General features: G+C 47.0%; 1 protein-coding gene across 7 annotated transcripts in view; it reads right to left on the reverse strand.

Annotated features, from left to right (window-relative positions):
• MYL4 (myosin light chain 4) overlaps window positions 1-24,221 on the reverse strand; it is a 37,293-nt gene continuing 13,072 nt past the window's right edge. For 4 of the 7 annotated variants that reach the window (XM_070479593.1, XM_070479591.1, XM_070479590.1 and 1 more), the window contains exons 2-8: window positions 13,040-13,196; window positions 9,358-9,385; window positions 3,626-3,775; window positions 1,864-2,037; window positions 1,283-1,360; window positions 659-703; window positions 1-167 (exon numbers count right to left, since the gene is read on the reverse strand). In XM_070479593.1, coding sequence (XP_070335694.1) covers window positions 675-703; window positions 1,283-1,360; window positions 1,864-2,037; window positions 3,626-3,775; window positions 9,358-9,385; window positions 13,040-13,162 — 582 coding nt within the window. In that variant the 5' untranslated portion in view covers window positions 13,163-13,196 and the 3' untranslated portion in view covers window positions 1-167; window positions 659-674. Of the gene's footprint in view, window positions 168-658; window positions 704-1,282; window positions 1,361-1,863; window positions 2,038-3,625; window positions 3,776-9,357; window positions 9,386-13,039; window positions 13,197-13,425; window positions 13,507-21,132; window positions 21,194-24,221 lie in introns of those variants that run through there. The other 3 variants (XM_070479589.1, XM_070479588.1, XM_070479594.1) reach the window with 2 other exon arrangements.

Here is a 24,221-nt window from a genome sequence, read left to right on the forward strand (position 1 = left end):
TTGGGACCTCGGCCCGGCCTTGCTGAAGCTGTTTATTTATGGCAAGGACTGTGGGCCCTTGGAGTCCCCAGGGCTGCCATGCAGGGGAAAGTCCAGGACTCCAGCTCCGGCTCAGTCACTCTGGGCCTCTTGGTAACTCACCTGGGCTAAGGCCCCGGGCCAGGCACCTGAAAGAGAGCGTGAGATAGAAAGGGTTCTACCTCCCCCTCCACACTCCAGCTCCTGATGATGGCCCCACCCCCACCAGCCAGCACCAAGGCCGGAGGGGCTCAGGGAAGGGGGTGAAGAGGAACAGGGCCAAGGGCATAGGCCCGGGATGTTCTCTTTCACCTGCAACCTGGCTCCTCACAGCCAGAAGCCTACAGAGAAAGCCCCACCTGAGCGATTCATCTGGCCTTGAGAGATCCCGGAAAAGGCAGGAGGATGTGACTGGTGGGTCAAGATTGGGTGCAAAGACCAAGGAGGCTGGGAGCAGGGCAGGAAGGGATGAAGGGGAGGTGACAGAAGCACTAAGAATGCAGGGGTGATAGGTGGGGCCGGACTGCTCTGGTCTCCTGCAGTGTCCTCGAAGGGGGTCAAACCAGAAGAGAAGGGCTCTAGGGCACGTGGTGTGGCTGTGGGCCCCCCCCCCCCACCGGGGGGGGTGGGCTGCACTCACCCTGGAGGGATCTGCTTCACCCAGACATGATGTGCTTGACAAAGGCTGGGAAAGAAGACGGAAAACAGCCACGTCACCTGGCCCCTCTCAACCCCTTAAACCCCTCCTCCCTGGTCTATACCACCTGACTGCAAACCTTCCCACCACCCTTTCTTCATTATGATTCCTTTTCCCGTTTGGGGTTGATGGGGAGAAGGTGGAAGAAAGGAAGGGAACTAATCACTGCTCTGTGTACACTCTCTGTGCTGATACCAGACATGGATGAAATGAGCTACGTTATCTCTGCCAATCCCTGCAATCCTGGGAAAGGGTCCAGCATCACCCCGTTGTTCAGATGAGAAAACCAATGTTAAGAGAAGGTAATCAACTTGCTTAAGATCACCCAGCTGGTATATCACAGAGCTATCTCCAAAATCCATGCTCCTTCCATTACGCAGTGATGTTCACTCCCAGGAGGGAAAAGAACAATATCAACTGGGAGCTCACCAAAGACCATGGGGTACATATATCCTCTAGCTCCTGCTTCTGTTATGTTCTGCAGCCCCTCCTGGCCTGAACTGTACCCACCCCACCCCACCCCACCGCATCCCTGGCTGCCCAAGGAAGTGCAGAATGAGCTGATACCTTCGTAGTTGATGCAGCCATTGGCATCCTCCTGACCTGCCAACAGCTGCTCCACTTCAGCCTCACTCATCTTTTCTCCTAGGGTGGGAGACAGTGGGCACTTAATGACAGATGGGCAAAGGACAACTGGCCAAACCCAAGCACCCCCTTGAGTCTGATGGCCCAGGACTTCCTGGATCAAGGAAGTGGTCAAACAAAATCTTCCCCAAGGCTTTGGAAGGTGGAGTCAAGGTCTTTAGACCCTTCCTAGCCCCCAAGGTCTCTCCCTCTGCCTATAGCCATCAGTGCGTAAGCAGACCAAGGCCCTAGCAACAGAGGCAAAGACAAGGACAGGGGCCCTGGATCCCACCTCTCAGGCTTCACCCCTGCTCTCCCAGCCTGCTCTTGTCTCCTTCCAACCCTGCTGAGCAAACCCAGCTGGGGACAATGGTACCTACAGAACCCAGGAATACGGGCTTGGACCAGAACGTGAGACTCAGGACACAGGGAGCCCCACGTCTCCCCAACATACGCTGCTCAGACGCTTCTCATCCTCTGTTCCTCTCCCTTGGGCTCCGCCCCTGCCTGGCTGGCATACGTACCCAGGGTAGCAAGGACGTGGCGAAGCTCGGCGCCCATGACCGTGCCGTTGCTCTCCTTGTCGAACACGCGCAGCCCCTCCACGAAGTCCTCGTAGGTGCCCTGCTCCTTGTTTCGGGAGATGTGCTGCAGGATGGGCAGGAAGGTCTCAAAGTCCAGCATCTTGGAATTCATCTCTTCCAGTGGGACCAGCAAGGAAAGGAATTCGACATGAGCTCGAGAGGAGCAGAGGCTCGGGAGAGGTGTCATCAGGCTCTGCCAGGCTAGCCCAGAGCTCAGCTGCCATCACTTCTGGGTGGGGCCCCCAGTCTGGAATCCTGGAGGGCACGAAGCCCCAGGAGCCCGGCAGGAGCTGGCTCTGGGCACTCTTCTCAGTGAAATGACCCGGGACCTGTGATTCCACCCTGACCTCTGAACTCCAGGCAGCCAGAGGGGCAGGGAGGTGAGGGGGCAGCAGCAGGATCTGAGGGGCTCCCAGTTCTCACGTTCACAACTTAGACTTCGGACACGTGACAAACTCCCAGTCTCATGGTAAACTGACAAGACTGCAAAAAGAAAACTTTGCACAACTCCAAATTTGAGTCCCCTCACTAGTCCCCACCACCTGTAGCAAGTCTGAATCAATAATGATTAGCACCTTTCTCCCACATTGTTGTGTGTTAAAAGCTTTAATTTACTTTTGTGTTTTTGACAAGCTATAAACTGCAAGAAGAAATTGGCAAAAGATAATTTTTGTTATTAAACTACAGATTACAATAGATAATTATTTAAAGAATTCCTACTACACCGTAAGAAAAAGATGAGAAACCTGGAATAAAAACTCTTGAATATTTACCAAAGTTTAAACAAAAAAATTTACTTTCATAGAGGTAAAACCATTTTTAAGTATCCCAAGGCTGGCATTGCTTTCCTTTATAACCCAGAAACCGCTCACAATGGAAAGACCCAAATATCTTTTGCCCTCTGAGAATCCCTACTGACACAGGCAGGCTCCTGGTCCTCTGGTCCGTTCTGAGCCACATCCTTCACCATTGTTGGTGTTTTCTCCAGCAAGAATAGGAGGGGAAGGACCCAGAACCAAGGAAGAGGGCAGGAAGGCCCCAATTTGGGCCCAGGAAATCTCTAGAAATGATCCATCCTGGCTAAGGGCTCCTGCCCAGGCCTGCCCAGCCCTGGCCCCTCAGAAGGACTCATGTGTTAGGGCAGCTGTTAGCCTGACTGCCACAGTGACAGATGACATTCACAAATGGGACCCCTTGCACCACTTTCTAAACCCCCATTCACCAAAACCTATCTAACGCAAACCAGTGAAACAGGCATCATTATAGAGCTGAGCCTGCGTCTGCTCTAATTTACATTAAATGAATAATTTGCAATCTCAGTGCTGTATTATCAGAAACACATTATCCGTGATACAACTCAGGGTGGTCACAGGACATCGCTGTGCTGTAACCCCTCACCCACAATTTCTGGAGGAGGTGGGGGCGATGGTCAGTTCCCAGTTTTCCTGCCAGCCCCTCTGCCCCATGTCCCAGGCACCCTGTGCATCAGAGGAAGACAATGAAGCGGTAGAAAGTCGCGCCTGCTCCCCAGGAGTTCCCACGCTCACGGAGAAAATGAGAACAAGCCCAGGTCACATTCTTTTGAGGACTGACCAAGTGCCAGATGTTTCCGGGTAATTCTAGCAATGGGAGGCAGGGTACCTGGGGAGAGCAGGTTGGCCTTGAAAGGAGAGAGCCCCAGGGGTAGGGAGGGGAGGCTGACCTTCTGGCTTGGGCTTGCCCAGGACACGCAGCACCTCGGCGTTGGTGGGGTTCTGGCCCAGGGCTCGCAGCACGTCCCCACACTGCCCATAGGTGATCTTCAGCTCTCCAGTCGGGGTCCGGTCAAACAACGAAAAGGCCTCTTTGAACTCTGCAGAGAAAAGACTGACTGCAGCCCCCTGGGGCCAAGCGAAGGCAGTAACTAGGGGCTGATCAGCTTCTACCCTCGTTGAAGAGCAGGTCAATGGAGTTGATAAAATATTTCCCTACAGCCAGCATGCCAGCCCCTCCCTGGAACCCATGCCCACCCCATCTTCTGACAACTAAAGAAGTATCCTGGAGCCCCCATGACCTGTTCCAGCAACCACTTGTCACATCATTTGACGTCTCCCCTGCCTCTGCCCTTCCCATCCACTCATCTTTCCAGGGAAGTCAAAAGCACTGGCTCAGGAGTCAGGACTCCTGGGTTCTCCTCCTGGCTCTGCCAATCAAGGTAGAATAAGCTGGGCTGGGTCTCAGTCTCCTTAAGCAAACACACCAAGAGTCAGTCCTCACCTGACCCTCCCAGTTGAGTGCCAAAGGAGGGGGCAGTGTGTGGAGACACTCTGCAAAGTGATAAGACCCGTTCAGAAGTCAGCCAATAACAGTGCGGCCTGTCCCAGGCTGAAAGCGAGCTCTCAGGCTGGACAAGGCGACAAGGGTGGACAGTCAACCCACCCCAGCTCTGCCACTGACCCCCAGGTGGCCTCAGGCAAGCTCCTAACTTCCGTGGGCCCTCTGTCTCTCAGCTCTAAGGTGGAATGACAGTGTGCACCTGTTGGGGCTGCGGGGGGATGACTAAGCCCTCCACGTGTGGTGTTTAGCACGTGGTAAGGGACTTGGCTAACAGTGTGTGTGTGTGCGCGCACACACGCATGCGTGTGAAGTCAATCACGTTCAATTCTTAGCAACCGCATGGACTGTCGGCCATCAGTCTCCTCTGTCTATGGGATTTCCCAGTCAAGAATACTGGAGTGGGTTGCCATGCCCTTCTCTGGGGGATCTTCCCAATCCAAGGATCAAGCCCACGTCTCCTGCATCTCCTGCATTGGCAGGTGGATTCTTTACCACCAGCGCCACCAGGGAAGAAGGCAAGCGGTTATTATTATATTACTAGTTCTGAAGCCAGATTCACAGAAGATACTAGTGCAGGAGCCCAAGGCACCAGGCTGAATGAAGGCACTCCTGGGCCCTTTGCAAACAACCTTAATTCCTCATCAATTTGGGTTCAACCGGCTCATTACCGGGGATAATTTGGACTGGGTATGGCATTGAAGTACCCTTGTGCTACCCATGAAGAAGCGGTTTACAAAGTGGATTAACAATATAAACCTAAGAAGAATGTGTGGACTACTTAGGAGAAAAGCTGTTTTTAATCCTCTCTAAGTACTTTAGAAACACTTTCTCAGAGGCGGCATATGGATTATTTACAAATCATTCCACATATCAAAACAGGTTCCCCAAGACGTTTACATGCAGCTCTTTATTAGACTTTGTATGAATTGCAAAGAGATAAAACCGCATGTCTTTCAAATTACTAAATAATTGAGCTCAAATTCCATTTCCGTTGCTTACTTGCTATGTGACCTCGGGCAAGTAAATATTTAACCTCTATAAACCTCTTCTTTTATAAATGGCACCTGCCTCATAGGATCCTTAAATTACATTCAAATAAAATACAATAGCGCGTGTAAAAAATCTTAACTCTGTCAGTTCCCCAACAACACTGTTAGTAATCTCTCACTGACTTCAATCCTAATTTTAACACTTAACTGTGTGATCTTAGCCAAGCCACATAACCTCACTGAACCTTGGTTCCTCCTCTGTCAAAAGGAATAGCACCGACCTCACAGCTTTGTTAGAAGAATTTAATTCTTAACATGTATAGCTAGTAACATGACTTCTGGCACAAATTCATTGTCCGATAAATATGGTAGTTGAATCTGCACTCAGGCTTTTGGATCTTCTAATTCATTCAGAAGAGTGAGGGCAAACTTAAAGACGCAATCTGCACATAAAAGAATGATATTTAACAGGAAGATTGAACAAGAGGAAAATAATAAGAATGATGACCTATGGTTCGAGCACTTATCGTGGGCCAGCCTCTGAGTTGATAACTTTGCATGAATTACCCCATCTATATTTACAAAAACTTTATACTATAGGTATTATTATCCTCATTTGTAGGCCACTGCAGATGTGACTTCAGCCAACGATTAAGGAAAACAAGTGAGGAGAGAGGATGAGGAGGAAGTGGCCTGTTGTCCCAGTGAATGTTCCTGCCTGCAGAGAAGGCTACTGCACACATAAAAACCTGACACTGAAATCTAGGATTGCAACTAGGGGGAAAACTAGCCCAGTGATCTCAAGCAATATGAGAGATGATACTCTTGGTCTCTGAAGAAACTTTTTCTCAAAGTTCTATAGTAGTAGTGAGCTGCCTGCTAGAGCAATGAGCAATGCTGATGATCCCTTTCCAAAGGGATATGGAAATCTGGAGAGGGACCAGAGAAGGAAGTCAGGACTTAGAAACTAGCTCCTATGAGAAGAAATAAATAAATAAATAAAAGAAATTGGGGCTGTATCACCTGGAGATTACAAAGCTAAGAAAGGATTTGATGATTATCCTCAAATAGATGGAGGTTATCTAGAGAATGCTGAAAAGAATCACAGAATTTCTGAATTGAAGAGAATCGAATACCTTCAGTTTGCAGAGGAGAGAATTTAGGTTTAAAAAAGTGACTTGCACTAAGTCTCATGGACACCAGTGGCAGATTTAGGGCTAATAGCCAAGTCTCCTGGTTCCAAATCATGTTCTTTCCAGCAAAACAGAAGAAAATCATCTTCAGGTTCACCAAGGAGCAAAGGAAGAGATGGGAACAAAATCAAAACCGAAACAATTCAAATCCAACCTAAGGAACAATGCCTTCAAAGTCAGAGGGATGAAAGCCTGGGATTAGTTAAGTCCCAGCCCTGAAAATCTTCACGGAGAAAAGAGGCAGGCAGCTGTCCCAGCTGGCTTTGACCAGGATTCTCACTTGGGAAATGAAAATTTTTTATCATTGATTTTCTAGTCTTCCTGGGTACCACTGTGTTTGTATATACAATGAGTATAAATTTAACTTGTTATTATTGTTTAGTCGCTAAGGCATTTCTGACTCTTTTGCAACCCCATGAACTGTAGCCTGCCAGACTCCTCTGTTTATGAGATTTCCCAGGCAAGAATACTGGAGTGGGATGCCATTTCCATTTCCAGGGGAACTTCCTGACCCAGGGATCAAACCCGAGTCTCCTACATTGGCAGGCAGATTCTTTACCACTGAGTCACCTGGGAAGTCAATGTATGTAACTAAAATGCATTAAAATTAATTAAAATTAAAATTAATTTTAAGAATTTCACAGCACTCCAGACTATTGACAGAAAGTGGGTGTCAACAGAATAATGCAAAAATGGAGTCAGATTTAATTCACTAGATTCAAAATACATCTGCCATCATCATGCCCTTTTTGTGAGTCACTGGCTTTTTGGGAGGAGAAACTTGACAGTAACTATTACAATTTTAAATGCACGTAGACTTGACACCTCCCTGGTGGTCCAGTGGTTAAGAATCTGCCTTGCAATGCAGGAAGACGGCTCCATCCCTGGTCAGGAAACTAAGATCCCATATGTATGTGCTTAGTCACTCAGTTGTGTCCGACTGCCATCCCGTGGACTGCAGCCCACCAGGCTCCCTGTCCACGGGATTCTCCAGGCAAGAATACTGGAGAGAGTTGCCATTTCCTTCTCCAGGGGAATCTTCCCAACCCAGGGATCAAACCAGCATCTCTTATGTCTCTTGCATTGGCAGGCAGGTTCTTTACCACTAGCGCCACCTGGGAAGCCCCAAGATCCCATATGCAGCTAAACCCACTCTCTACAACTAGAGAGTCTGTGAGCTATCACTTAAGATCCTGCATCACATGGCAAAGACTCTGCGAGCCCCAGAGACCTGAGGCAGCCTAATTAATTAATTTTTAAAAATTAAAAAAAAAATGCACATATTCTTTGACTCATTGCTAGGAAAGCCTCCTGGGGAAAGCATGATGATTTTTCCCCCAGCTGGGGATAATCTGAAGGTCTAGCAATATGAGCTAATTGGATTAAAAGGTACATCCATGTGTGAGAATCTATACAATGGTTTAAAAGAATGAGGTAGAACTGTTTTTGTGTTCAATTTAAAATAGATAATTAAATAATATATACTATGTTATATATTGTTGAACCCAAATGTATATTAAATGAAAGATGCAGGACAGTATGCATCATAGGACTCAATCTGTGTAAATTTTACACATACATACTGGTGTAACATGATATATTTTTATCAAAGGATGCATAGACCTGTTAACAATGATTGTTTTGGGGAAAGCAGATCAGCATGAAAGGAAAGCAAGGGGAAAATATTTTTATTTTCATTACTTATTTTTAAGTAGTATACTAATTTTTATCATGTGCTTGTGTTAGTTTAATTTTTCAAATATAGCCTGTGCTTAAAATTAAGGGGTTTAATCGGGTGACCTTTCAAGGTCCCTTCCAGTTTGTATGATTTCCTGTTCAAGAGTGATTTGATGAGGGAAACAGAAGGATAAATTGCAGTGAGGGTGAGGCTCTAAAGTAGATATCACAAGATGAAACATTTCATTCTCAAAACACCAGAATCCTACAAAAGAAGGGCTGAGGGGCTTGTCTAGAAGCTACACTTAATAATATCTACATAACATTGAGAAAATAAATTGCTTTCATCAAAGACAGAGAAGAGCTGATGGAGACCACAGGTGGACTAGGGTACCCCCAAGACACCGTTGGCCCTGCCACCGCTAGGGGGCTGAGCGTCTTGTCAGACTTCATGATGAGGAGGGAGAGAGCTGGTAGCCCAAGGAGGGCTTTTCAATAACAGCAACAGAAATGATGGCTTTTAAATATCTTAGATTTTAGGGTAGAGAAAAGGAAAAAAATTTTTTTGCTGTGCATCTGTTATGTTCCAGGCCGTCTGGCAGAGCCGTTCAGAACCCAAGCCTGGAATCGGATTGCCTTGGCTGGAATCCTGGCTCCACCACCACCTATCTGTGAGAGACTGAGTAGACCACCCAACCTCTTTGTGCCTCAGTTTTACCACCTGTAAAGTGGGGTGGTGACGGTCCCTACCCTACCTCATAGGGTTGTGGTGAGAAATAAATTAATCCAGGTACAGTGCTTAAGTAATAACAGTCAACAAAGAGCAAACCCATACTTGCTATTTGTTTTTGTTTGTTTGTTTGTGGTGGCGGTGTTTTTTGGATTGTTTTTTCGGCCACACTGAGGATCTCAGTTCCCTGAGAAGGGATTGAACCCTGACAGTGAAAGCCCAGAAGCCTAACCATTAGGCCACCAGGGAATCCCCTATACTTGCTATTTTGGTTTTTTTTTTTAATACTTGCTATTTTGAATAACTTTTCCAGTCATGCTTTTGTGTACCCTGACTCAAATACAGGTTTGCACTGGTGATGGTGATGATGGTGGTGATGCTAGTGTGATGATGATGATGATGATGGTGGTGGTGATGGCAGCGACAGTGATGATTACCCATGGTGATCATGACAACCTCTTCCCCAGGAGGCACAGCAGAGAGGGTGTGTGGGGGGGGGGTGCGCGGTGTTGGAGTTATCAGTACTCACCTTCGACCTGGTCAGCAGTGAAGTCTATCTGTGGAGAGAAACACAGAGGAGTCAGGGCTGGGACTGCTAACGGCTTCCGATGAGAAGCAGGCTTCCGGGGCTGCTGGGTCACCCGCCGCAGACACAGATGAGGGGGGAAGAAGATTATGGGCTGAGAGTCAAACACTGGCCTCCTGATGACCAAGCCACAGCTGACAGCCCATCAAATACTGCAGCCTCCAAAACTCTCTCAACACCACTTGTGAAGTGATGGCTCCAAGTGAGAGGGAAAGAGAAGTGCTCTGAATAACTCCAGAGCCCACACAACTCCCTATTATAATTCCTTTGGGTCAAATGTAAATTCCGTCCTAGCAGCTGTAAATGGTTTCTACCCTTTCTACTTGACACTAACTTTCAATCTACTGCCTTCAACGAAGCCTTCCCTCACCCCCTTCCACTCCAGCCCCTCCTTCAGCACGCATCCCTCCCAGGCACCGTGGGGCAGGGAGCTTAGTGTGGGTGAGCCCTGGATGCTTCCTGTTTTCCACTCATGCCTTTGTGTGTACCGCGGCTCCTTAAAACCAGGGTCCCCACAGAACAGGGAATTTGAAAGAAAAAACCTGACACAGAGTAGGTACTCAAAAATTATTTGTTGCAAGAAGGAGTAAATTTTGGATTTTCTTCCCCTAAATTCAAATCTGAGTACAAAAGAAGAAGGTGGAAAGCTCTGAAGATGAATGACAATGAACAAGCATGAGTCATCATTTTAATTTAGCATCTTGTGTGTTACTTCGTGGTCTTTATCCAGCATCACCACCACCCCCTCAAATCCGCTCTCCACTGGTGGTGGAAACCAATCCTGGAGCATCTTCTTCTTCTTCCTAGTTCTGGTTCTGCTGCTCTGTGCCCATCCGAAGCTGACCTCATTAATGAACACCCCTGAAGGTGGCCAGAATGAGTCAGGAGAGCAGGAGAGGGGTTACACTGTGTTGGGAAAGGAAGTGGCTATGCCCAGGATGGACTTTGCCAGAGGTGTAGGTGATGGTGGCCAGAAAGCTAAAGAAACCCCCTAAATAGGGCAAAAGACGCCTTGAATGAACCCTCTGAGGAACGGTGCCACTTGCCTTACTTTGCAATGCTTTAAGTCCCAGGAGTAAACATGTAAGAGATATTAATATAAGAACATAACATCAGAATATATAGTCATAACCACACACATTGAACTGAAGTTTACTTTTACTTTATCTTTTTAAAAAAATTTTTCTACTTTATTGAGGTATAATTGACAAAATTGTAAGATTTTGAAAGTGTACATTGTGATGATTTAATATATGAATACATTGTGAAAGGATTCCTCCCGTGTGTTAACTGATACATGTGTCACCTTATTTATTTATTTGCTATTTTATTTTTGTGAGAGCACTTAGGTTCTGTTGTGCTGTGCTAAGTCACTTCAGTCATGTCTGACTCTTTGTGATCACATGAACTCCTCTGTCTATGAGATTTTCCAGGCTTGAACACCGGGGTGGATTGCCTTTCCCTTCTCCAGGGGATCTTCCCAACCCAGGGATCAAACCAGGGTCTCTCATGTCCCCTGCGTTGGCAGGTAGGTTCTTTACCACTTGTGCCGCCTGGGAAGCCCCCTACTCTGTTAGCAAATTTCAATTATACAATACGGTATTACTGATCGTCGTCACCATTTTTACATTAGATCCTCAGACTGGCCCCTGGCAACAACTTTTCTACTCTCTGTTTCTCCAGTTTGACTTTTCATTTTTATTTAAATTCCACAGGCATGTGCTACCATGCAGTATTTGTCTTTGTCTAGTTTATTTTCATTTGTACTTTGGCTCTGTCTTTGAGCAAAGAACCTTCTAAGCAAAGGAACTGGGTAAGTATAAGAGGGAAAATGACCCTCAGAAAGATACTTAATTTTTTTTCCACTTTAAAGCAACTTCAACAACTCCTAGAACTGGAAGACCCAGACATGGAGAAGACAATTGCAACCAGAGGTATGAAATTGGGGAAGGTGGGTGATGGGGGTGAAGTGATAGGCCAAAGAGAAGGCACTCCGTTGATACCAGCAGGCAGTTCTTGTCCAGACTAGGTTGACCCACAGGAACAGTACATTATCAGAACTAATCAGAAATACAGGTTTCCTAAAGGGGGAGATAGTCAGCTTTTCATGCTAGGCTCTGCTCATAGAGGGAGTGGTATATGACCTAGAGAAGCTTCAGGGACTTTCAAAGTCTTTTCCTTTGCCTCAGTTTCCCCAGAGTGTCCCATAACCAAGCCCAGGGGTGGGGCAACGGCCTCCATCTCTTGGCCAAGCCAGTTCTGCTTAACTCCTTCCTTGCTGGAATGACCATAAGTTAACCCTACAATTCTGGGCACGGTGGCAGGTCCCCCAGGGCTGTGGGCACTAGGAAGAACCCTGGCAGAGCCAAGAAGGGTCATCCAGTTAGAGTTCTGGGGGCTAGTTTCCTGGCCTCTTTGTACAGAAACAGGCCCTGAGCTGAAATGTTGATCTGATTCCTCACCAACCCCCCAGCTCTGCCCTGAGGCTGAGATCCCCAAGGCCCACCATTCCCAACCAGTTATTAATAGCTTTTCATACCAGTAGCCACTCGACCTTTTACATTCTGGTGCCAACGCTTAAAACTGCTTCAGTCTCCAGGGGGCTCTGACCCCCTCCTTCTGTGGCCCATCCCCTCCCAGTTCCATCCCTTAAGCAGCTGGGCCAGATAACTGAGAAGCCTAAAATGACTGAATCAGCAGGCAGGGTCTACACCAGCTCCAAGGAGAGGAGCCTTCCTTGGAGGCGTGAGGCGAGCAGGGCGGGCAGAGAGGGAACAGGGCTGGGGCAGCCAAGGAAGCCTGACCCAGCCCCCACACCTGCTGAGACAGAGGGTCTCAGACTAGGATGGGCCAGACCACTGCCTACTCCAAGCAGGAGCCCAGGGTAAGGGCGCAGATGAGGAGGAAAGGCGACAATATGGGCTGAGAGCCGCACACCAGCCCCCTGACCGCTGGGCCATAACTGATGGCCTGTCAAACAATGCAACCTCCAGAACTCTCAACACCTCTTGTGAAGTGAGGGCGTGAGGGAGAAAGAGAAACACTGAATGATTCTAGAACCCACACAGGAGGGGCTCACCTGGGTAGGGAAAAGGAGAGGCAAGCTGGCTCTTCTCACCTTACCTAGGGTCTCCTTGCCCCCCACCACCCATCCACTGCGAGGGTCTTTGCAAGTGAAGCCTTTCCCTGACCCCAGCACACAGAGATCATGCTCCCTCGCTACTGACATCATCTACTGTGCAGTAAACTGGAGGAGATTATTCTGCGTCTTTTCTCTTAAAGATATCACACAGTCTTTTTGCTTCACTATGGTGCCTGAAAAACAGTTTGGGTGGTTGGTTGGTTGCGCCTCCTGCCATTTCTGACTTTACTGAGCAAATGTTGGATAACAGAGCAGGCCTTCCTCAGTCAGGGCAGAAAGCTGTTCTTGAGGCAAAAGAACAGCCTACCAACCAAAAGAGCACTCCCCAGCACCTTCTCCATCGCCCCTGGGACTAGGATCGGGAGCGCGGACACCTCAGCCCTCACCCCGGTCCCACCTCCATGAAGCAGATCTCTGAGCTCCAGGGCCAAGAGAACCCTGAATGTCAGCCCACCCCCATCCCAGTGGCTAAGGCTCACTCACCTTTACGCTCTTGGGGTCAAAGGCAGGTTCCTTGAGGGGCTCAGGAGGTGGGGCAGGAGACGGGGCCGGGGCTGTGGCTGGCTTGGCCACCTCCTTCTTAGGCTCAGGCTTCTTGGGAGGCATGTTGTCCTGTTGGGCTCTTCCAAGGAGGTAGGACCTAGGAAGGAATCGAGAGACGTGGAGCACCGGGGAAATGAGATGGGAGCCTGGGCTGCCTCCTGCCCCTTTTATCCTGGGCAGGAGCCCCCAGAGAGGGGCTGGGTGAGAGCGAGAGCAACTGCTGCTGACTATAAAAGGAAGAAACACCAGCAGGGTACAGCTGACAACTGTGCATTGTCACCAGGTTTGGGGCCACCAGCCCCCTCCCCCGGCCCTTCCCCCCACACCTCACATGCCCCACGGCCTCCACCTCGGGGACAGGGAGGCTGACCCCTTCCTGTCAACTGGTGGACACCCAGAGGGGCCAGGGAAACAGAGCCTCTCAAAAATGCCAGAGTCCAGCCAGAGAGATGAGCTGACTTGAGCAGCTGATAACCCTCACACAAAGCCCAGGGGAGGGCCAGGCTTTTTTTAGCCCCTCCTGAGCAGAGGCAGCCCACTGCACATTCCTTTTAAGCCAAGATCCTTTAAGCCGAGAGCCACTCTGGGGCCTCGGCTCTGCCCTGAGGTTCAACTTCAGCCTGCAGCCCCGGAGCAACAGCTGGTGGGGCCAACCCGCACTGTCTCACACCCTCCCAATCCACAGGGTAAAACCCTCCATCTCTCAGAGCTGGCTCCCCAGGAAGTCCCGCAGACCTCAGATTCCTAGGTTCACCCCCTACAGCTTCATTCATTCAACAAAAATGGAGCATGTAACTTGTGCCCAGCAGGGACAGAGTGAGAAGCAGACAGTTTGGCTGAAAGTCAATGAGACTAGAGGTCAGAAAACTTGAGTCTCATTTTTATTATACCTGTAACTCACTCTGTGCCCTGTGGGTGTGTGTGTGTGTGTGAGTGAGTGAGTGTGTGTGTGTGTGTGTGTGTGTGTGTGTGTGTAGTGCTTACTATGTATCAAGCACTTGTAGTTAACTGTCATTCATACAAAATTTCCTTAAATCTTCCCTACAATCCTATAAGGTAGATATTACTATTACTCCCATTTTGTACATGAGGAGAATGAGACTAAAACTAGTCAAATAGCAAGGCCATTCAGCTAATGAGCTATAAACTAGGATTAGAACAAAGGTATGTTTGATTCTAAAGCTTATGCTTCAATGCAGTGCATGAATGCTCAGTTGTGTCCAACTCTTTGCAACCCGTAGACTGTAGCCTACCAGGCTCCTCTGTCCACGGAATTTCCCAGGCAAGAATATTGGACTGGGTTGCCATTTCCTACTCCACGGGATCTTCCCGACCCAGGGATTCAACCAGAGTCTCCTGCATTGACAGGCTGATTCTTTACCACTGTGCCACATGGGAAGACTTATGTTTGAATAATTGATACTATAATCCCATAGAGTGGGGGACACGTATGTTTGTGGTTCATCAGAAAGGTCAGGAAGAATACACATCAAACTGTCAACAAGAGACACCCCTGGGGACTCAAAGGGTAAGGACAGGAGGATGACAGCAATTTTCAGTTTTTTAGTTTTTTCACTTCCTGTATTCATGGAAATTTTTATGAGCATGTACTGTTTTTGTAAAAAAAAAAAAAAAAATTGTAAGTTAAAAAGTTCAGAAAAACAATGATAAAAAAGCTTATCCACTGCACAGAATTGCTTTGCTTTGAATCTTACAGCTCTATAGTTCAGAGGATGAAGAGAAATAAAGCTGAGAGAAGCAGAAAAGTCAGAGCCTTTCTAGGTCCGGTTTCCTTTCCTATAAAACAAGATTTCTAGAGCACCTAACACCTGGTGCTCCGGAGTCCACATCTGCCCATTCTCTGGGCTCCCTCAGCACAGGCTCCAGGTACCACATCATCAGAGTCGAAAGGGCCCTTAGAGATCGTCTCATCCCACCTGGTTTGAGGAGGAACCTGAGGCCCAGGAGACTTCAGAGCTACCATGAGACCTTCGGCTGTTCATGGGCAGAGCGGGGCCAGCTAATCCCGGCTCCCTGTGTCCACGGGGCGCTGCTACACTACCTGCCCCTCTTGTACCCTGTACGCGCTCCCTCCATCGGTGAGCAGAGAAGCCTCCAAGGAAAACATGCAGGGGGCTCCCCCGGTGGTCCCGTGGATAAGAATCTGCCTTGCAAGGCAGGGGATGTGGGCTCTATCCCTGCTCGGGAACTGAGATCCTATGTGCTGCGGAGCATCTAGGCCTGGGCCACAACTGCTGAGCCTGATGCCACAGCTAGAGAGGCCCTGTGCTATGACCGAGACCCCACACAGCCAAATAGATAAATACACATTTTAAAAGATACTGATGCAGGAAAGGGGACCAGGACAAATCCAAGGGATCCTAGAGCAAGGCCAGGGCCCAAACCCTAGGCCAGTCCCATCCTGGGCTGGCATGGCGGCTCCTTGGCTCTTTTCTCCTCCCCCTACCCCTTCTGCCTTCTATCTTCCTTCTGACTCCTGGTGACCTGCTAGCACCCTGCAGTATTCCTCAGATGTCCTCTCCCTGACTACCTCCTCCAAGGGTGTTGGGAGCTCAGGTTGTTGGTGACGAGGAAGGAGGGAAGAGGAAGCCCAGTCTCTCCTTCTCTCTCTGCCCCTACTCACACTCCCTTCCTGGACGAGGTGCAGAGACAGCCACACTAGAAAGCGACAGGCCAGGGACTTCCCTGATGGCGCAGTGGAGGACGGGAGTCTGCCTGCCAATTCAGGAGACACAGGTTCGATCCCCAGTCCGAGAGGACCCCACATGCCCTGGAGCAACATAGCCACAACTCCTGAGCCTGCGCTCTAGAGCCGGGGAGCCACAGCTACTGAACCCGCACGCTGCAACCACTGAAGCCCCCGAGCTCTAGAGCCCATGCCCCGCAACAAGAGAAGCCACCCCAGCGAGAAACCAGCCCACCACAACAAAGAGTACGCCCCGCTTGTCGCAACTAGAGAAAGCCTGCCCAGCGACAAAGACCCAGTGCAACCAAAAACAAATACACAAATCAAAATTATTAAAAAAGAAAGACAGAAAGAAAGCTGCAGGCCAGAAGCTACAAGAGCCGGACATTACTAGTTCTGACTGCCAGCCACTTCCCCGTCTGGGCCCCAGGTTCCTTATCTCTAAAATGAGAGATAATCAGGAGCTTTCAGGGGTCAACAGATATGTAAGGCTTCCTTAACTGGCTTCCGGCTGTAAGGGACATACCCCTGCCACTTCAATCAGTATGACTCCTGCATGTTTATATGCTGGAGGGCCCACAGTCATTTCCTAGAATATAGTTCTATGGTTTAAAGGTTTAAAAATAACCAGTTGACAACTAATAAAAATAAATGGAAGAAAAAAAAATAACCAGTTGAATAGAAGAACAAGTTATTCTAATCATTCTGGGAAGAAGTATGATCGCCAAAAGACAAGGCAACTAGAAGGCTGTCTTTTCCTTTCTTTTTCTTCTTTCTCCTCTTTTATTTATTCTTTAAATTTTTTTTTTTAATGCTTTCAATTCTAAGGTAAAGCAAAGTGTCCAGTCTGCTTGGGAACAAAGCTCTGAGGTTAGAAAGCTGAGAACGCTGAATTGGACTGGGGGATCTGGAAACACAGAAAAGGCGTGGGTTTTGGAGGCAGGCAAGCACAGGTCTGAATCCTGATTTTGCCATTTCTAAATCTTGGGCCCAGCACCCTCAGGATCCTCAACAGTAAACATTTTCTTCTCCAGCTTTTGTATGAAATATTAGTTAGGCACCACAAGCCGTCTCTGGCATACAGGAAACAACAAGACTTGTCAATTTCCCTTTGCGTTCTGAGGCAGAGGAAGCTAGGGGTGGGCTCTGGTTTCTCAGCTTTCCCAAAAAGACAGGCAGGAGAGGGGCCCCCAGGAGGGAGGGATGACTAAGGTGGCAGGGGCTAACGTGACTGTAAGGTGTGGGTTTAGGAACGAGAAAGAGGTGGAAGGGAACGGGAGAGGGGAAGGGCAGCCGCTGGGTACCCACAGAGTGAAATATTTGTGGCTCAGAAAGCATGTAGCAGCTCCCTGGGGCCAGGCAGCCTGCCTGTCAGCGACATTCAGACGAGGAACCTGCCTGCCTGAAACCTCAGTGGGGAAGGAGACGCTCCTCAAATCAATTTCTGACTCTCTTTAAGCAACCCCAGCTAAAAACAAACTGGCCAGCACTTCAGAAATGACTAGAGGGGAGCTGTGGTTTCCCAGGAAGAAACATGCATCAAGAGTCAAGATATCTGACACTAGCCTTGTTATTACTCAAACTCAGTGATGCCCACAGCTCATGAGACCCCAGGAACTGGATCAGAGGTTTCACTTTCTTGTGGTCCTCATTCTGCCTCACAGTCACTGCCATTTGCTTCCAATCTCATCCACCTAGAATACCCTTAAGGCTTCCCCGGTGACACCGTGGTAAAGAATCCACCTTCCAGGAAATGGAAGAGATGGGGGTTCGATCCCTGGGTTGGGAAGATCCCCTGGAGGGCATAGCAACCCACTCCAGTATTCTTGTCTGGAGAACCCCATGAACAGAAGAGCCTGGCGGGCTACAGTCCATGGGATTCCAGAGTCAGACACCATTGAGCGCACACACACTCCTGACAGTACCCTTCAGGGGGCCTATGGCAGGGTTTTATCCTTCAATATGTGTTGACCAATCAAAGCAAAGGAAAGAAGAGGTGGCAAGAACCAGCAGCCTGACTGTGGCCTCCAGGGAGGCATGGTCCCTAAGCCAGAGTGGGTGCAGCCACTCACATGCTGCCAACAGGAGGAGGAGATGGAAAACGCAGAACAGTTCACACCAATCAGCTTACACCACGTGTCGAATCTAAACAAACGCACAGGGGAGGACGGAGACCACCGGACCGACTGGGCTGGGCTGACACACACTCACACATCCTCCTCCCTTCGCCTCTGACCACCCAGCGCCGTGTCCTGCCCTGAGAGAGATCAGTTAGAGCCTCCTGCCTGGGATCAAACGCTGCTGACAACAGGCCTGGCTGTTAATGCCTTGTTCTTGTCACCGCCCCCCTCCTCTCTTCTGGCCAGTGTCTCATCAGCTGGACATCATGGGGCAAGCCCTGGCCAACACTGCTTTTATCTGTCCCCATAGAGGGCACTTGGCAAGCCAGGCTCTGCCGCAAGGACCCACTCAGAAGTTAGAGTCCTGGGTTAGAGTCCTGATTAATTTGCCAATTAGACAACTAGTTAACTTATTTTATTTGTTTATTTGGCTGTATCAGATGTTAGTTGCAACACATAGGAACTTCTATCTTTCTTGAAGCCTGTGGGATTTTTTTCTTAAGTTGCAACATGCAGGATCTTTAGTTGTGGCATGAGAACTCTTAGTTGTGCATGTGGGATCTAGTCCCCTGACCAGGGATCAAACCCAAGCCCCTGTATTGGGAGCATGGAGTCTTAGCCACTGGACCACCAGGGAAGTCCCGTTAGTTAACGTCTTTATATCTCAGTTTTCCCATCTGTAAAATGGGGCTGCTAATATAACCTGTGACTGTGAGGATTAAATGAGTTAATACAGGTGATAACGCTTAGAGCAGTGCCTAGCACAGAGCAAGTGCTCAACATCCTTAAACTTGATTGAACCAGTGTGACTGGTGCCCCGCCCCACCAAGGTCAACTGTGGAAGAATTATAAACAGAAAATACCATGAAATGAAGAAAATTGTGAGATACTCCTTGGGTGAGGGAGACCCCACTCTGAACTGGTGCTAGTGAGGGGTGGCTTTGTTTTATGGCAGGAGGTGGCCAGGCATGGCTGTGGAATGAGAGAAAAAAAAAAAAGAGTGTGTCTGAGGTTTTCTTCGCTCTTCTCTGCAATTTCTTAGGACAGTGATGTAACATCGCCTTCAGGACTCAAACTGCTGGTTTACACAACAATGTGAATGTACTGAGTGCCACTGAACTGCGTGGCTAAATACAGTTAAAATAGTATGTTTTCAGGACTTCTCTGGTGGTCTAGTGGTTAAGAATTCGCCTTCCATGAGGGTGGGATGATCTGAGAGAACAACATCGAAACATGTATATTATCAAGTGTGAAACAGATCGCCAGTCCAGGTTGGGTGCATGAGACAAGTGCTCAAGGCTGGGGCACTGGGATGACTCAGAGGGATGGGATGGAGAGGGAGGTGGGAGGGGGATTCAGGATGGGGAATACATGTAAACCCATGACTGATTCATGTCAATGTATGGCAAAAACCACTACAATACTGTAAAGTAATTAGCCTCCAACTAATAAAAATAAATGGGAAAAAAAAAAAAAGAATCCGCCTTCCAATGCAGGGGACATGGGTTCAATCCCTGGTCCAGAAATTAAGATTCTACCTGCGTTGGGGCAACTACAGAACCCACATGTGCCAGAGCCCTCACATTGCGACTAGAGAGATGCCTGAGAGCCCCAACTAAGACCAACTCAGTCATAAATAAATAATTGTTTTAAAAAACTAGTATGTTTTATGTGACTTTTACTACAATAAAAACATTTTTTAAAATGCAATGCTATTTTATAATTCTTAAAGTGAGAGATGGGTTCATGGTTACTACTTTTATGCTTCATAACTTACATAAACATTACATATATTCTTTCATAAGTATCAAATACTTCAAAATCAAATTAATATATTTAAAAATAAAAAAGTTATCAATGAACTTTTTGTGCCCTGGAGCATTAAAATCTATCCTTTTACCTATCACTTTGTGGACAACTTTCAGGGTGGATGAATAGATAAATGCACTATTTTGATTGGGCTGTGAGTTTAGGGAGTGTACACAAATGTCAAAATTTATCAAACTGTACAAGTTAATGTATGTGCCTATTATTGTATGTCAATGATTCCCCAATAAAATTCTGTAAAACAAACAAACAACAACAAAAAAACACTGATCCAGGTGCTGGTAAGGGTAACAATGGGGCATTGAAGATGCACTGTGCTTATGAGAAGACAGTCAAAAACAAGGGGGGGAACTGAACTTTGGACAGTTGTTTCCTCTCCTCATCCCCTCAATTTCCCAAGCAAATGAATTGCAATCTAAGAAGCACTTCCCCCTAAGGTTGCTTCTCCTATGGGAGGTGGAGGGCAAAGGGTGATGTCTGACATGAGGAGTTATTTTGTGGGGTTGGGTCTGATTGACTTGGGAGCTTTGATGCCTGGGGTTCTCAGTCTTAGGACTCATCCACCCCTGACCCTCACCCCCTGAGCTAAATGGCACTGGTACACATTGTTGAACAGACCAACCTATGTACCCATGGGCAAAATAACAAGACAGGTAAAGAGAACAACTAATTCAGATGGATACAACCCACTTGATTACAGGTTGTCCCTTAAGTAGAAAGATGACCAGGACAGACCAAGATTTTAAAAGTAGGTTAATAAACATGTTAAAGGTGGTTCAAACAGTAAAAGATCTGCCTGCAATGCAGGAGACTTGGGTTCTATCCCTCGTTCAGGAAGAGACCCTGGAGCAGGGAATGATTTCCCTCTCCAGTATTGCCTGGAGAGTTCTGTGGTCAGAGGAGCCTGGCAGGCTACAGTCCATGGGATCGCAAAGAGTTGCACATGACTAATCGACTAACACTTTCACTTTCAAAAGAGATCAAGGCAAATATTACCAATATGACATCAGAATGAGAAAACATAAAGAAGAATCAAACGGAAATATCACATATAGAAAAGTATAATAGTTGAAATAAGGAAAACAACTTTAATAAAATAAGCAATGTTAGGCATAAAAAATGAATAACTAAAATTGAGCACACAGTAGACTTGAAAATTAGTGGAATGGACACAGCTGGGAAATGTATTAGGGAATTGAAAGACAAAAGAGAGAATATATCCCAGGAGAAGAAAAGCAAAGCAAAGAAACAGGAAAGCTAAGAAATATGAGGGACAGAAGCAGTAGTGCTTCGTGGTTAGAAGAGCAATCAAGCTAAGTATACATCCAAAAAAAAAAAACCTCACATAAGATCATAAGGGACATGAACAGGATATTCACCTTATCATGATTTGTGGTGGCAGGACTTGGAAGCAATCTGGGTCTCCATCACTGGGAATCCCTGGGTAAGAGGCACAGGTACCATGGAAGAGTATGTAGCAGTTAGAAGCAAAGGATTAGATGCATACACAAAAGGATCACAGTGATAAGTGAGAAACTGAATGAGATCTAAGCCATGATAACACTTCTATAAATTAAAAAATATACGCATATATATACATATGCACTACCATGTGTAAAATAGATAGCTAGTGGGAAGTTTGGAGAAGGCAATGGCACCCCACTCCAGCACTCTTGCCTGGAAAATCCCACGGAAGGAGGAGCCTGGTGGGCTGCAGTCCATGGGGTCGCTAAGGGTCCTGCACGACTGAGCGACTTCACTTTCACTTTTCACTTTCACACATTAGAGAAGGAAATGGCAACCCACTCCAGTGTTCTTGCCTTGAGAATCCCAGGGACGGGGGAGCCTTGTGGGCTGCCGTCTATGGGGTCACACAGAGTCGGACACGACTGAAGCGACTTAGCAGCAGCAGCAGTGGGAAGTTTTTGTGTAGCACTGGGATCTCAGCTCAGTGCTCTTCGATGATCCCGATGGTTGGGACGGGGTAGGGTGGGTTGGGGTGGGAACGAGGCTCAAAGAGGAGGTGGATGGGTGTATACATACATCTGATTCACTTTGTTGGACAGCAAAAACTAACACAACATTGTAAAGCAATTATACTTCAGTAAGAAAAAAGAAGTAGAGAAAACAATTAAAATTGGGGAAAAAAATGTGCGTACAATCTTACTGATATCATATTGGTTACGAAGGAGCTAAAATTGAAGCTTCAAGGAAAGAAAATGCTTATTTGCAAATTAGCTAGACAGATATGAGAATTTATGCTAAAATTGAAATTTCTCATAGTGCAAATTAGTGCAAAGTTTTCTAACATATATATGCAGGAGATTTTCATTGTAATCAATAGTATTATGTAAATTGGCTACAAAAACAACAAGAAAGTTTAAATGTTGGTATTAATACATCTTAGAGTTGCTTTTCAATTTATGCAATATCTCTTTAAATTTCATGTGAATAATACTGATTGACAGGAGAGTTGGTAAATTTACTTATCTTGGACATAGTTTTGAAACTGATATATGCTTTTGCTTCAAAGTTAAACCAACTACAAAATGAAGCAATTTTGTCAATTTGGATGCAGATATTAAAAGAAAGTGGGGGGGTTTTTTTGGTATTTAATTCAGTTACTGGAAAATTTTAAAGCATGCTTGGAACAACTCATGTACATGAATCTATTTTTCAATATTAATTTTATGATCTAAAAACAGTTCAAGTATTTCTGATGAAAATTTAGCATCCAAATTGAGGTACACTGTAAGAGTAAAACACACAGTGGATTTTGAAGACAAAAAAGAATGTAATGTATCTCAGTAATTTTTATATTGATTACATCTTGAGATAAAATTTTGGGTACACGGGATGGAATAAAATACATGAAAAAGTTTAAAATACATACATACTAGAATCATTACCTATTATTCAAGAACACACATAAACAAAAGAAATACACATTAAAAATATCTGATGGTTGCCTAACGCTATAATGCTGAGTGTAGTTTAGATGGAAGGGGTAATGAGATAAGAGGGAATAATCAATTAAACAAGAGAGGCTTTATATGAACCACTGATGAAAGAAGGCTATAAGTCAAGGAGAGTGATTAACCCAGTCCTCTGTATATAAGATTCCTGGCCACCAAGGAAAGAGAAAAAAAAGCAATGAGTCACCTGAAGTCTCAGCGACTCTTAAGACCCAGGGCACCTGAGGTAAGAGAAGAAAACAAGTAGAAAGGCGTCTAAAATCAAAATTTCAAGGAGTACGGTAGCACCGGCTCTCAGAGCACTTAAATCGTTTCCTCAAACTTCATTTCCTTGGCTATTTTAGTTCAGATGGAAAATGCCACATAAGTTTGACCTCACCACTCAATAGTCGGCCTCAATGGTTGAAGCTAATTTCTGTGCTGAGGTCAAGGCAGTGCCGACTAGTGGCGCATCTGTGAACTGCACTGCGGGAGAAGGACGCCGGGAGGGGCCCAGTAACAGGTGGGTGAGAGTCAGCCTGAGGACCAAAAGCAGAGCCCAGGACAGCTGGTGTTTGGCAAGGCGACTTATAGAAGAAATGCCGCAAAGGGCAAGTTGGAATTCTCACCAGTCATCCGAACTGTGTTCTCCCAGACATCCTGACAGCTGCCAGGTACTTTAGAGGCCCAGAGGAAAGGGGATGACTTGCCCAAGGTCACACTGTAAGTCATGGCAGACGTGGGACAAGAAGCTAGGACGCTACTCTACAGCAACGGTAGGAGCTGAAATTGCTGATGCGGGTTCCGTCTAGGGGAGGCCTGCTGCACCTCCTCCAGGGAGCATGGAAGCAAGAAGGCATCAGAGGAAGAGCTGGCCTGCACCCAGAGTATGGATGGCTCTAAGTAAGGAGGAAGCGACTCAGACTCCTAGCAGGCATTTATTCTCAGCATGTGCTTTCAGTTCTAAAGATGATTCTTTTTTCTCGGTTTCCCTTTATACCAGCTTCTTCTTGTACTTCTTGAATTCTGACTTCCTCCCTAGCACTCCATCGACAACTGTTCTGTGACTAGATCTGTGGTCTTAGAGACCTCAAGGCCTCCTCCTCTGTACTTAAAACACTAAAGTTGTCACTGATCCTCTTTTCCTTCATCTCCTTTATCCAGACTACTCTCATTCACTCATTCAACACTTAATGAGCACCCACAGTAGACAGGCACTTTGACTAAGATGAGTAAGAGGCCATCCCTGACCCCAGGGAGCTCACTGTCTGGTATGGAGGACTGTTATTACTCACTCATGTCCAGCTCTTCGCAACCTCATGGACTGCCTCATGCCAAACTCCTCTGTCCTCCACTGTCTCCTGGAGTTTGCTCAAATTTATGTCATTGAGTCAGTGATGCTATCTGACCACCTCATCCTCTGCCACTCCCCTTTTCCTTTTGGTATAGAGGATGCAGATGTATAAATCAATACAGTTTTAATATAATGATAAATAGCCTCACTAAGTTTTATG

This window comes from Odocoileus virginianus, chromosome 17 (genome assembly GCF_023699985.2).
Source record: "Odocoileus virginianus isolate 20LAN1187 ecotype Illinois chromosome 17, Ovbor_1.2, whole genome shotgun sequence".
NCBI classification, from domain to species: Eukaryota; Metazoa; Chordata; class Mammalia; order Artiodactyla; family Cervidae; genus Odocoileus; species Odocoileus virginianus.